Source organism: Austrofundulus limnaeus, unplaced genomic scaffold (genome assembly GCF_001266775.1).
Source record: "Austrofundulus limnaeus strain Quisiro unplaced genomic scaffold, Austrofundulus_limnaeus-1.0 Scaffold34, whole genome shotgun sequence".
In the NCBI taxonomy this organism is placed as follows: Eukaryota; Metazoa; Chordata; class Actinopteri; order Cyprinodontiformes; family Rivulidae; genus Austrofundulus; species Austrofundulus limnaeus.
Genome location: NW_013952436.1, coordinates 1,482,678 through 1,496,489, shown reverse-complemented (window position 1 = coordinate 1,496,489; position 13,812 = coordinate 1,482,678). Strand labels below are relative to the sequence as shown.

The following is a 13,812-nucleotide window of genomic DNA, read 5'->3' as shown; positions in this document are numbered from 1 at the left end:
GGAGCTGCCTTCAACGTCTTAAAGATCCTTCAAAATAGTAACTTTTCCTGCAGTTTTTACCTTTTGTTCTAGTTCTGCTTTTTTAAACTTCTTTGATGATTTTAGCTTCCCCTAGCTTGTTTTACTAACTTTGGTTTGTTTGTTTTTTCCAGCTAMTTTTCTGCTTTTTTGGCTGTTTTACAACAAATTGCAAAATTTTGGTACATTTTTTCTTTTTCTCCAAAAATGTTTAATTCTTTCGTTTAGTTTACATTTTGGAGACACTTGAATCCTAATGCAATCCGGTGCTTTCAGACCTTCACAGCCCTTGTTTGTGTTAAGAAAAACAAAGTGATTTATGTTTCTGTTGGCGAGTCTGACTCGTGTCTGTGTGTGTCTTGCAGAGGACGTGGAGGTTGATGTGGAGAGCATCGTGTTTGACTGTGTGGACTCTGACGGGCTGAGTATTGCACACACTGACGCAGACCACTCGTACTCCAGCGTGGACAGTGCCTGGCTATGACTGCGGGTAAAAACATGAAGCGTCTGCCATGTGGAGGGGGGGAGGGAAGAGGAGAAAACATTCCAAAAACATGAGACAGATGACAGCGATGACAGATGACTAAAACTGAACACTTTTCTTCTTTCTCTTTTTGAGACCTTTTGTCTTGTCAGAATGAGTCCACGCTAATACAAGTGTCCATTTGCACTGAACTGGGATGGATGTTAAATCATACATAAGCTTTTTCTCTCAACGTATATTTTTTTACTCTCAAAGTGTTTAACATCCACAGGTGCAGGCATTCATCAAGTCATTAATTCATTCCGGGCAAAACAAGAAAACAWGGGCTTTTATACAAAACTCCTGACACACCTTATTTGTTCTGAACTCTGCCTTAAACCAGATTTAATCCACACATCTTCTCATTCAGCACCGTTCTTATTTCCACATTGTCACACGTTGCATGCACATAATCTTTGCTATCTTGTATTATCGTCATGTTAATGTTCAGTCTCATAATTAGCTCTTTTTTTTCTGTCTGTTGCACATGATGTCCACTCATTGCACTTGTGTTGTCTCAAAGATTTTGGGTATGCTTAAAGGTAAAACAATGAATTGGTCACAACTGGTATTTAGGTAATACTGCCAAAAAATTTGAAATAGCTACAAAGAGCTGAAATGTAATGTGTTTAGGTTGTAAGAGCATTAAAGCGATATTAAAAATGGTAATTATGCACACAACAAATTCACCAGGTAGGCAATACTTGTAACGATTATGCAATTGAAGGTATTTAACCAGGATGTATCATATTTAATACCTGAAGGTGCTTTTCCTCTTCGTTTTCTATATGCAAGATGCCTTATTGTGTTTTATATGTCTCTCCGCCCAGTAATATTATGTAGCATATTTTGGTTGTAATGTTTTTTGTTTTGTTTTTGGAACAAATAAATATTTTCTATATTTACATGTTCTGTGTTTATCCTGTGGTTCTTAACAAAAGAAGACTTGTTGAAGCTAATTATTCGATAAGGAATCATGGTTAGCAAAAATGTTTTGAAACTTTACAGGAGTGATTGAGTGTACATCTACAGTCAGCTGATCAAAGATGGCTGCCACAGCTGTCCTGAAAAAAAAAAATCACAAATGTCTGTAGCTTAGTCAATATTAGTTTGACCCAAAGTTAAGTGTGGTAGTAGCTGAGCATCATCCCCAACATGTAGTTTAAGTTAAGACTTGCTAATAACTATTTGGAGTCAACACCGTTAGCAAAACACATCATAAGCTGCTAAAACCAATTACATTTTGAAGCTAACCACAAAACCAGCTCTAATTTAGCTGATTTCACAGATACCAAGCTAAAATCTTTGGTGTGGACGTAGCCGACAGCGACACGTGGTCTGTGCAAATCTTTGCCATGTACTGTTAGAAGTCCTGTCTGTTAGCAAAATATATCATCATGAACGACTAGATGAATTTCAATATCACTTCCAGTACATTTACAGCCGATTAAGTTTTGTAATCATCAGATTAAAGATGGCCAACACTGCGTCAGTAAAACATTGTTTTACAGCTTTTGAGTCAAAAACAGCTGTAACTCCCATTTCTCAACAAAACACGATGGAAGCGATGGGCACCATGAATTCCTACAAAGAATCCAAACATTTAACTTTTAGCTGCAGAGGTGTCAAATCTTCAGCACCTGGTGAACACAAACGAATCAAAGCTCTGATCTTCTGATTAGAAAGGCTTTATTTAGTAGCAGATTGATTTTACTTGCTATAATATTAATAGAACTTAATGATGCAAAGGTGGTCTGTATTTATACAGGGGGACAATCTGACGTCTCCACTGTAGCAGGAAGGTTAAGAGAATTTATTATGAAGCCATGATTGCCAACAATACAGACTCTTCAGCAGCTAATACTTCATCATGAAGCAATAAAATCATCAGCCTTGGTTGAATTATTATTAGAGGTATATAACTGGGTGAGATGACCCAATGGAGACAATAAAACAACAAACAAAAATCACAAGAGAAGTGCTGTTGATTGACTAAAACATGACACGGTCCAGGAGCTGGGAGTAAATAAAAAGCAAATGCTGGTGGAAACAGAGGTTGAGCAAAGGTTTAAGGAACACTTCCAGTGTTGGATTTAATCTTTTTATGGCATGCTGGGCTGTATTCTACCATCATATCCAGGATCTCTTATCTGTGGTAAACATGGACGTGTTGYAGCATCAGAGGTCTAATAAACTCGGGCCTTTTAACAGTTTCCATTCATCCTCAGAGGTGTTCAACCATGACTGGGATCTGTAACTAAATGACCCTGTTTTAAAAAAGAAGAGAGGTACATAGGTCCAGGTACCAAACACTGCAGTTCATCATACATATTGTTTCTTCTGAGCGTGTGAGGCCAGGTCTTTGGCTTTCTCTTTAGCTGCCAGCGCCGTCTCTCTCGCTCGCTCCGTGGCGGTTTCTGCCAAGGTCCTCGACGGAGTTTCACCTGCACAAACACAACACGCCACTCTTATTTCCAATCATAAATCAAGTCCATGTCAGATGTGGAGTTTTTCAAACAAAAACATTTGAATTTATTACTATCTGCAGTGGCTTTTAGCTCATCTGAGAATAAAAAACTGTAAAGCTTTTATCGCCACACGTGTGAAAYGACAAAAATGTATTCAAGCAGAAAAACACTCAAGAACAAACAGTTTATGGATTCTGTTTGGTGTGTTGGTCAAATCATCAGTTCTTTTTCTGCACCATCAATGTTTAAGTTAAATATATTAGAAAAATGTTTTATTCCTCCTTGTTTATAATAAACACAGATACAAAGTGCATACAAAATACCAATCTGATCATTTTATTACATTTCATGCACTTTAACTCACCACCTGCATACAGTTATAAAAGTGGACAGCAGCCATAAAATGTACAATCACAGAGAAACTAAAGTTCTTGCATCATAACTCACCTTGCATTTTGGCGAGCACGTACTCAAAGCCTTTCATGGTTTTTGTGACGCTCGTTTTGAACCTGGACAGACCAAATTCCTGAAAACAAAGAATAAATCAATCACTCCCTCATTTAATCAGCACCGAGTTTGGCAGCAAAGAGGAAGTACTCTTCCTCAACAATCCAAAAACAAATCACAGAATGATTGGCAGGTGGGTCAATGTCTCATACAGACTGAATCGTTTGGGTCTCCTCTCCTTTTTTACTAACCTGGATAGGTCTAGAAAGCCCAAAGACGCCTGAAGAGATCCGGGCTTCTCTCGTGATCTCCGTCCAGCTGCTGTTCTCGGGGTTTATTCTGTACTGACAGCGCTCCTCCACAGACTGCGAACACAAAACGGAGGCAACATGAGGCCACCTCTTTAATCTGCGCAAAGTGCRAGCGGCTGAAAAAACACGCAGCTACCATGAGGCGAGCGTGGCTGATGTTCCACGTTAGTGTGGTCATGGTCTGTTTTTGAGGGTCCACGACCGAGTCCTCGATGATGTACGCCGAGCTGGACATGTGTTTCGGAAGATACCGCTCCATCCATCGAGGCGCACGGCTGGTTTTGGTCAACAGACGTCTGGAAACGAGGCAGTTGTTGGGGGTAACTTCTCGGAAAACAATGTCCTCCGTCAACACGTGGTTACTGTGAGCGGAGAGAAATTCAATCAGTCAGGACGATCAGAAACAAGTTTGCTTCAAAACAATAAACTCTTTAAGTTAAAAAAAAATGTTTTAAATTTATAGCTTAATAATTCCTAAACAAAAAAAGGTAATTTAACAGCCTTTACATAAATATCTGAATTAAAGAACCAAACAAAAAAGTAAAAACTAAATATAAACTTAACCCATTTACAATTAATGAAACACTTAAATTAAGAAATCTGATTAATTTACAACAAATAAAATTAAATAACAAATAATAAAACAACTTTAACAATAAAGCACGTTAAAAAAATAAACACTACTTGCCAAAGTAGTACATAGATACTAGCTGTACATAGATGGAAGAAAAAGCACAAAAATTAAAAACAGATCTAAATTCTAAGGAAATCCCACCCTCTCACCAAAAACAACAACAATAAAACCTATAAAACATTAAAACTATCAACAGTTAAAATAATGTAAAACAATAAAAGCCAACAGGAAACAAAGGGTTTTAAGAAAAAACAGGAAGTGAGTCAGCCTGTCTAATGTGCAAAAAAATATATACTTTTCTTTAACAAGACGGTGTCTACAGAACTCATTAATGTTATCAGAACAGAAGTAACGCTGATATGTTTGGTCATTGAGTAAACTGAATAAAGTTTTAAAATTTAAATACTTTTTTGCTACCACTTGATGCAGAGTTTCATTTCATGTCCATCAGCGTTCAGGGTCTGAACGTTTTAAGTTGTGGATGGTTGTGCAAGCCTGAGCTGCAGATGACCTCTAACAGAATAAGGCTGTTTAAATGTGTACAGGTGGTGCAGAGTCCTGCTGAGGAAAGGGCAGATGTCTCTGGAGGGCAACATGTGCTGCTCCAGAGCCTGTTTATGCTCCTCTGTGCTAAAGGTGGCCCTCAAGTTAACTATAATAACCTAGCTCCACATCATGAAGGATGCTTGCTTTTTTGACTCGTGTACCCTCAGCAGTTCTTTACCAAGAGGACGCAGACCATTTTCAAAATTAGAAATGGTTTGTCATTTCGCCCTTTGAATGAACTAGGCCTCAGGCAAGGATTTTTTTCCTCCTAAAGCTACTGTTTAAAGCAGTGGTCCCCAAACTACGGCTCATGGGCCGGATCCGGCCCGCCTCCCCATTTGGTCCGGCCCCCAGAACAATACCAGAGAGCATTTAGGTTTTTTTCATAAATGTGTATTTATATTTGATCATAAAGTTGGACTTTTGCAATAAAATGTTCCTTAGTTATGAACTATTTTCATTATTATTAGTTAGTAACCATTTCATACATACACGCATATAACGTGACATGTCCACCCTTCTGCGGTCGGTGCCCCTATCTGGCAACCCCCAGAAAAAAATCCTAAACCCGCCCCTCTCAAATAGAGAATGGAATAATGGCCAAAAGATTAGGTGAGAGAAAACTGATTCAGAATGCAGGACATTTAAGCTGCAGTGGACAAACGACTATTTTTTGTTCATCTGTCAAGAGGTGGTGTCGGTATTCAAAGAATACAATCTGTGGCGACACTATGAATCCTGTCACAAAGACAAGTATGATAGCTTGCAAGGCCAAATGTGAGCAAACAAACTCTCAAAGCTAAAAAGTGGACTGTTAGCTCAGCAGAATACATACTGTGAAGAACCCAGAGAGGGTTACTTGATTGTACTTTCTGGAAAACAATATTTTTTTTATATTCAGGCACTCCTGCAATAGTCACACTTTTTCTGTTACAAACTGACTCCGGCCCCCCCCCAGAGAAGGGAAAAGTTATGTGGCCCTTACAGGGAAAAGTTTGGGGACCCCTGCTTTAAAGTAAACATTTTTTTTGTTGTTGTTTTGACTATAATTCAACTCTCTTTTCATCTATGTTGAGTTTTCCTTTTCATTTGTGAGACAATCRTTGCAAACCAATTTTCCAAAAGAGTTCATGAGCTCCTGCAGTTATTTTTTTCCCCTCTTGTACGTAGAAAATTTTTAGTTTCTCAAAATCAGAGCCTCACAAATCAACAGATTTATTGAAATATGTCGTTTTATGTATATTATATAGACATTTTGAAAAGGTGATGCTTCTTCGTTCGTAAGAGATAGCTTCTGTGGAAACAAAAAAAATAGTTTTTATATCATACTGTGTGACTGACTTATTGAAAACAAAGCTAATCAGCATCATTTAAGACGTGGTTGTGTCGTTTTACATATTGCTTTAGGGCTGTACTCAAAACACACAGACATGATTGGGCCTTTGTAGCCRAATCTCCTCAAATGTGGCACAAACTGCCTCTCAGGCTCCAACTCTCAAGGTTTTAAAATGTAATTTAAATTAAAAAATAAATTCTCTCTCTCTTGCAGCACTTTGCCTGGTGATAGTTGTTTTTAAGATGTGCTTTTATGAACGAAACTTTAAAATGCAGCTGCAGCTCAGAGTCAAAACATTAGCAGATAAAACCTGCTCTCACCTGTAAGGGTTGGGATAACGTTGCCAGAAAGCAGTGCAAACTTGGTCCCAGGTGCTTTTCAACACACCCGTGCAGCAAAAATGTTTCACCATTGTCCCCTTGGTTTACTCTGGCAGCACCCTGAAGCTGCAGAGCAAAGAAACCGTGTAGGTTTATCAGGCAGAGAGGGAGAGATAACAGAATAAAACACAAGGACAAACTATTCAACCGCAGCATTTTAAAGTTTATTTAATAAACAATGCAAAACTGAATCTTCTGAAATGACTGACAGCTTTACGGTTACAAGCACGGACACAAACTATCCCAACTAGCGCAGTTTACCCTTTGCTAAGCGCTTCTGGTCACATTTGTCACGTACACACTGCTAGCTTCCTGGTTAGCATCAAGCTAATTTATGAATGAATGAATGGGACGCAGCGACAAAGAACATTCTCGAAAGGAATATCAGATAATAAATGGACGAGTTCAGTCCCAAAACCAAGAAAATACGTACCTGAAGAAAAAAAATTGCACTTCATAATCCAGTCAGGGCAAAAATCATCGCCCACTGCGTTCCATGTCCAAAATGTGCTCGTGCGGATGGAGGGGTAAGGTCAAGCATTCATTGACGTCACATCCGGGAGAAAGCGCAGCTGTTAACACAAGCCGTGAGCACAAGAGGGCAGCAGCGAGCTGTGCAAAGTCCCACAAACTATTCAGGAGTTTCTTTTTTATTTATTTAGTTCGGTGTCGCGTTAATTCGGTTTGTCTTGAACTTCGTAGCTTAGCTTTAACAAACTAATAGCAAAAAGTGTGGCAGCTTAATCAGAATGTTGCAATTTTGGATGTGAAAGACTTGAAAAATATAATCCTCACACATTCGCTCCTGTGTCTAAAGGGTTTAATGTGATAAGCTTAATGCTTTCACTGCTGGTTGTCCTGATAAAGGCTTACAGCTTTCATTATAATTTGCAGTATAAGAAGGAAAATGTGTTAAACCATAAAATCAGCAATGTGGGTGTCATGAAACCGTAATGCATATGTAATATGCAYTCTCCTTCGCTGTAAGGTGAAAATAGCATAGGCCACACTTGTCATCTCGCTAATTGAATGCTAAAAGTGAATTACTTGACCCAGTGAAGTGAATGAATGTGCTGTCAGTTTCTGACAGTTTCTGCATTCACAAGAACATTTTGCTTTCTCCTACCCCAACTGAGATCTGAAATCTTCAACACAAACGCAAGCCAAGATGTCTTTATTTGACATGAAGTTACAAAGCATCACTACTCCTAACGGGCACATGAGGTTTGTGGGTTAAGTTTCAACATCCGTGCCCAGATGGGCCTGTGTTTGATTAAAATCCCCGTGTTCATCAAAGACCTCAGCACTTAATCAGCAGCGTAAGTCCATCTTCGTTTCACATCWCCTCGTATGAGTTATTGTAACAAAGATGTCAACAGTGAGTTGCCCTCCGGTGGTACGGATCACTGCCTTTTCAGCCCCATTCCTCTGGACACAGAATACCTGCTGGTCCAACAAATCTGRAACAGCTGGTTGCCAGGAGATGACAATTAACTTCCTGTTTAWACAGCAAATTAGCAACTGCACCCTTTGGGTTTCTTGGAAAAGGATTGTATGTTACTCCGCTAGAACATTGTCATTATTCCAAATGACAGAATTTGGACTAATTAGGTGACAGGTATCCAAAATGTTTTGAACAGTCTTCAAAGAAGGAAAAGAAAAGAAAAAAGCACTCACAGTTACTTCTACTTSAGCAAGTAAGCTATGATGTTGGACAATGAGAACTTTGCTTTAAAATGACAGTTTCTAGTTAAGTGACACCTAAGCAAACATTTGAATACATATTTGAACAGGTACTTTGCATTTACAAATTAGCAAAAAGCCTTACATAAAGCAATAAGCATGCAAACCTTTAGGCTGTCTTTGATGACAAAGATACCAAAGGTCAGTCCGTTCAAGTCAAAAGGCTGCTTCAAAACCCACACACTCCTTAAAGCAGAGGTATGCCTAATGTGCTCATAATCTTCAGGCTTTTTAAGCGTCTCATACAGCAGTGGGAGGGTGTCCTCCATTGCGACCGTTCAGAGTCTGACCCCGGATGGAGCGTGTCCTGAACGAGCCCTCCGGATGGAACGAGTCAGGCTTGTCCTCGCAGCGGAAGACCATCAGGAACCCGTTCCTGTAGTTTTTATTCATCCAGCCATACAGGAGAGGGTTGGCGAAAGTGGAGCACATGGCCACGATGTGGAACAGCGTGTATATGAGTTTGTACTCCTTGAACCTGAGCACCAGGTCCAGGTCGCTGGCCAGCTGGAACRCATGAAACGGCAGCCAGCACGTCGCGAACACCACCACGACCAGCGCCAACATCTTGGTGGTCTTCTTGCGCCGGTTGATGCTGTCGCTGCGGCTGGATGGGCTGACGTGGTTCTTTAGCTTGACCCAGATGCAGATGTAGGCGTAGCTGATGATGGCCAACGGGACGATGTACTGCAGCAGGAGCATGGACAGGCTGTAGATGAAGCCATCCCTGTTGGTCCCGTGGGGCCACTTCTCAGAGCACACGGCGATGCGCAGGTTGATCGACGGGATCTCCTCGTTGCGGTACTCCCTGAAGATGGCCAGAGGGGTTGCCAGGACAGCGGACGCCGTCCAAGTGAACGCCATGATGAGAAGGCTGGAGCGCCACGTCAGCCGCTGGCCCAGGTGGAAGACGATGCAGCGGTAGCGCTCCAGGGCGATGACGGTCAGGGTGAGGATGGACACGTGGACGCTCAGGGCCTGAGCGAAGGGCACCATGTGGCACAGMACGGCCCCGAACTTCCACTCATCCAGCAGGGTGTACACCAGGGTGAAGGGCAGGCAGAGTGTGTTCACCAGGAGGTCCGCCAGGGCCAGGTTAGCGATGAAGAAGTTGGTCACCGTCCGCATATTTCGGTAGCGGACGATCATGTAGATCACGAGGGAGTTACCCAGCAGCCCCAGCAGGATGATCAGGGAGTACGCCATGATCAGGGTGATTTGGACTCCGAGGTGCTTGGTGATGTCAGAGTGGAAACCAGGCGTGCCGGCGCTGTCGTTCAGCAGAAGCAAAGGATCCGCTTCGCCGGCCTCTCTTTCTCCTGTGCCATTGGATGTGTCGGGTGGGCTCATCGTTCTGGATGATGCTACTAACACCTGAGTTTAAAAACAAACAGAACAGCTCTTTGAGACACAGGATCTCACTTCAAACAATAAGAAAAATGTCAATGTTCACAAAAACCCTCCAGCTTTGGGAGAGAGTTTTTCCCAGACCTCAGCAGTTGCTGGTTCCTAACCCATCACTCGGTTCTTTAGAGGATTGTAACGCCTTCACCTCCAAACAAATATCCCACTGAGTGCAGTTGAGAGAACCTGATTTCCAAGCCCCCGCCCCTGCCCCAACTCCTGAGGTGTCACAGCAGGGACAGGTTAGTGGGTTTATGACCCCCTTTTACAACACGTGCAACAATCTTTCATCTCTAAGAGAGTACCCAATGAAAACCACAGAAATGAATCCCGAAATGACAGCATTTAAAGATCAAGTTACTTGTCTTCAGTGTAACTTTTCTTTTTGAGCGTGAGAGCTTTTCACGAAACACAATGAAAACAATTTACCAGGAAGGGCGCATGTTAGCTGGAAATGTCAGCGACACAAAGCCACGCTGCTTGAGAGTTAGAATTCAGGAGAGAAGACGATTCAGTAACGCGTGCAGCTTAATCACAAACAACTGAATATGATTGCCTTTAGAGGAAGGTGAACGTCCTGAGCTGACATGTCGCAGCAGCAGTCAGTCAGCTTTCTTTCAGACAGCTACCCKGAGTTTTTTTTTTCTTTCTACATTTTTATTTGTTTATATAAAATGCCTTTATTTACAGTGTGTCTGTTTACGTCATGCAGGTTTTCKAAGGAACACCTGTGTCATTATGGCTGAAGTAAACTGGTGGCAGGAGCAGTGAGGGGTAGTCAGCCAGTTCAAAGCCAGATCATTAGAGCTGCTGATGGTCGCCTACACAGCCTGACACTCATAAAAGGAAAAACGTGGGTCTGAAATTAAGCGTTTCGAGCCAAAAAGAAAATGAAGCTCTTACTATTTTGTCCTCCCTGCTGGTTAACATGCGCACACCAAACAAACACTGCAGCCAGCRTCGCATAATAAAGCTTAGAAAGACAAGTTCTAGTTTAAATTTTTGTGTCATTGCTCAGCAGCAATGAAACGTGCACACCTGTAATTGTGTGTCTGTTAGCAAAACTTTTAATGAACCACTGCACATATTTGGATGAAACGCCGAAATCACAGATGAACCACTACAGCTGATTAACTTTGCCCTTTTCAAGATGGCTGCCACAGTTAATCTACATTTACAAACACAAAGAGGGGTACAACTTAATCAATTTTACAGGTACTGAGCTAAGAGTTTGTGTGGTGGTAGCACATAGTCATTCCCAACACATACTCTGAGGACTAATAGATTGCATAAGCTCTTTGTTTAAAACTGTGATTTTAGGTGTTGGAATCAACCCTGTTTGTCTGTTAGCAAAATATCTCTTGAACCAAAAGATGGATTTTAATGTTTTTTAGGAAAAATCATTACATTTGCATCTATAGCTGATAAAGCTTCCACAGCTAATTAACCTTCAAGAACAAAGCAATGGCTTCAACTCACTCAGTTTTACAAATATTGAGCTAAAATTTGCTGTGGTAGTAACTGAGAGTCATCCTCATAACACACTCCAAATGCAAATAGATGCTTGTTTTTAAGTCACTTATGGTGCTTTTTAAAAAAAAGGACTTTACTCTTAGGAGCAGTTTGATATTTGTGCTCACAGGCCCATTGCTGTGTGCCACATAATAAAGTTTCCCGWTTCTGAAATAACTCGGGAGACGATTCAGTGAGAAAATCTCTCCTCTCTGTAATTCTCCGATCGCTTCAGGGATGCAAAGCTCTGCTGCAGTTCATCCAGTTTACTTCCTGCTCACTCTGTCATTTTGAAGCAGTGATCAGATTTTCTCGCTCCRGCGGACTAAAGGATCGTGGATTTGATAATCAGTGTGAACATGGTCACGGGATGTTCCTGTACGCTGCTACGATTTTGTTGAAATGAAACTCAGATTCGTTATTTAAACATTGTGCAGAATTAAAGCATATGGCATGCTGCTTTTCCTGTCAGATGTCTTGGACTARTATCAGCTTGTGATGACTGAGTTATAGCCATTTYAGTCAAACCTTTAATATGCATYACTGCAAGATCTTATGARAAYRTATTGAGGATGACTCTCAGCTACTACCRCACAAAACKTCACCTCTGTATCTGTAAAACTGASTGAACTAYAGCCAGTTTTGTGTTGGCTGAGGCTGATTAGGTGCGGTGGCCAGCTTAAATTCRGTCRACTCCAAAAGTTAATCATTTGTAATCGTTCATCCAGTGATTGTTTTCTGAAAGTTTTACAAAATTTCATACAGTGGTCCATGAAATATTTTTCTAACAGACAACTAAAGCTGACACTCAAAGTTAATTGCAAAGTTTAAAGTAAACGTTTTTGTGCAAGACCTAGTGCTTCTAGTATGATCTGTGAATAACTCTCAGCCACCACCACACCACATTTTAGACTGCTAYCTATAAAACTGACTTATCTGCAACCATTTTTGTGTTCGCCAAGGTCAGCTGACTGCAGCAGCCATCTTTTACAATACTGACTCCAAAAGATAATCAGTTGAAGAWGTGCAWCCAATAATTACTTTCTGAAAGTTTAACTGAAATCCGTGAAGTGGTTCATGAGATATTTTGCTAACAGACAGACATGGTTGAATCCAGTCTTTAATGGCTAAGTTTTATGAACAGATCTCATGAGATTAGTTCATTTTGGGGATACAATTGGAAATCAGGCTCAGCTTTAACATCTTCAAGTTTTATCACAATCACTGTAAAACGGACTAAGAATTTATAAACATTTTCGTGTTTGCTGGGGGTCGCTTAGCTGGGGCGGCCATCTTGAATTGGGTTGACTCCAAAGTTTAATCAGCTCTTGATGCACATCCACCGGTTAATGTCCATGAGTTTCATTCCAATCCATTCAGGGCATCATGAGATATTTTGCTAACAGACAGACAAATTGAACATGATTGCCCCCATTCGCCACACAGGAGTATCAGCAGCCAGGAACAAACAGCCTTTTAGGATTCTGATCTTCACAAAAAAAAAAAAAAAAAAACAGCCTCTTCCCAGACTGCTGTCAGCCCCTGATGAGGTTTTTCACTCCAAATCAATTACGCATTGATGCGTAATCTGTGCCAACTTGCTCAACTTTCTCGCAGGTGCTCCTTCAAAAACCTCAAACTGCGCACTTACATTTAATTCTAAGCAGGTGCAAATCACTCGCCTCGTTTTTTTTAAGCCCTGATAAGAATGTGTCATCTCCAAAATTACGCACGAAAACAAACAACTACAGCTTTTTTTGTCGCCTCGAGAATGCTTTGATGAATACCTGCGTTCTGGCGAAGCTGTCTAAATGAAGCGCGTGCGAGCAGACTCACCTCGCGCCGCCTTTTCTTCTTTGGAGAGCGGGTCTTCACTCCGGAGCGGCTCGGAACAAGTGTGGGAGAAAAGCCGTGAGGCTCCTCCCAGCCCGGGGTGCGCATTTTTTGCGTCTCCGGCTGTGCGCTGCTGGGTCCGATCCGGCTGGTTCGGACTGTGCGCTCGCCCCGCTGCTGCAGCTCTGCGCTCACTCACAGTGGGCTGGATCAGAGTTTATAAACAGAAACATCCTTCAGCACGATCGCCCGCCGTTGAAGGCGAAAAGGTGATAATGTGTTGTTTCTGTTTGTGTCTGGTACCAAAATATCTCAAGAACCACAGAACTTGATGTATTCCCAGATCATCTTTTGGAGCGAACTAGGACAAATGCCCCCAGTTGACAACTTTAGCAAACAAAAATTACTACAATGACAGTCAAGTTTAGATACTGAACAAGAAATAAACAGTGGGTGAGCATGGTTCTGCTATCAGCTAGTGGAACTAATTTTTCCTTTCATTAACTTTGAATAAAAGTTAGCTCACCAGTTGGCTTTGGCTAAATTAAGTTTTGCTAATTTTAAGTTAAGTGGAGTCTAAGTGGAGAGGAGGGTCCGTCGGATAGTCGAACCTCGGATTCAGGAGGAGCAGTGTGGTGTTCGTCCTGGTCGTGGAAC

The 13,812-nt window shown here is 41.3% G+C and overlaps 3 protein-coding genes across 4 annotated transcripts in view; 1 reads left to right on the top strand and 2 right to left on the bottom strand.

Moving 5' to 3' along the window:
* Positions 1-1,448, top strand: part of mxd3 (MAX dimerization protein 3) — a 5,522-nt gene extending 4,074 nt beyond the window's left edge. The window contains exon 6 of the mRNA XM_014006092.1: positions 384-1,448. Coding sequence (XP_013861546.1) covers positions 384-502 — 119 coding nt within the window. The 3' untranslated portion in view covers positions 503-1,448. The remainder of the gene's footprint in view (positions 1-383) is intronic.
* A 765-nt stretch (positions 1,449-2,213) lies between these two features.
* prelid1a (PRELI domain containing 1a) lies at positions 2,214-7,207 on the bottom strand. Its single transcript, XM_014006090.1, has 6 exons — positions 7,097-7,207; positions 6,604-6,729; positions 3,904-4,129; positions 3,708-3,821; positions 3,457-3,535; positions 2,214-2,985 (listed from the first exon to the last, which is right to left on the bottom strand). The coding sequence occupies exons 2-6, from the start codon at positions 6,693-6,695 to the stop codon at positions 2,864-2,866; spliced, it is 633 nt and encodes a 210-aa protein (XP_013861544.1). The 5' UTR covers positions 6,696-6,729; positions 7,097-7,207; the 3' UTR covers positions 2,214-2,863.
* A 615-nt stretch (positions 7,208-7,822) lies between these two features.
* npy7r (neuropeptide Y receptor Y7) overlaps positions 7,823-13,812 on the bottom strand; it is a 19,576-nt gene continuing 13,586 nt past the window's right edge. Inside the window, exons 1-2 of one of the 2 annotated variants that reach the window (XM_014006088.1) lie at positions 13,159-13,339; positions 7,823-9,780 (exon numbers count right to left, since the gene is read on the bottom strand). In XM_014006088.1, the coding sequence (XP_013861542.1) occupies positions 8,647-9,780; positions 13,159-13,263 (1,239 nt within the window). In that variant the 5' untranslated portion in view covers positions 13,264-13,339 and the 3' untranslated portion in view covers positions 7,823-8,646. Of the gene's footprint in view, positions 9,781-13,158; positions 13,340-13,812 lie in introns of those variants that run through there. The other variant, XM_014006089.1, reaches the window with a different exon arrangement.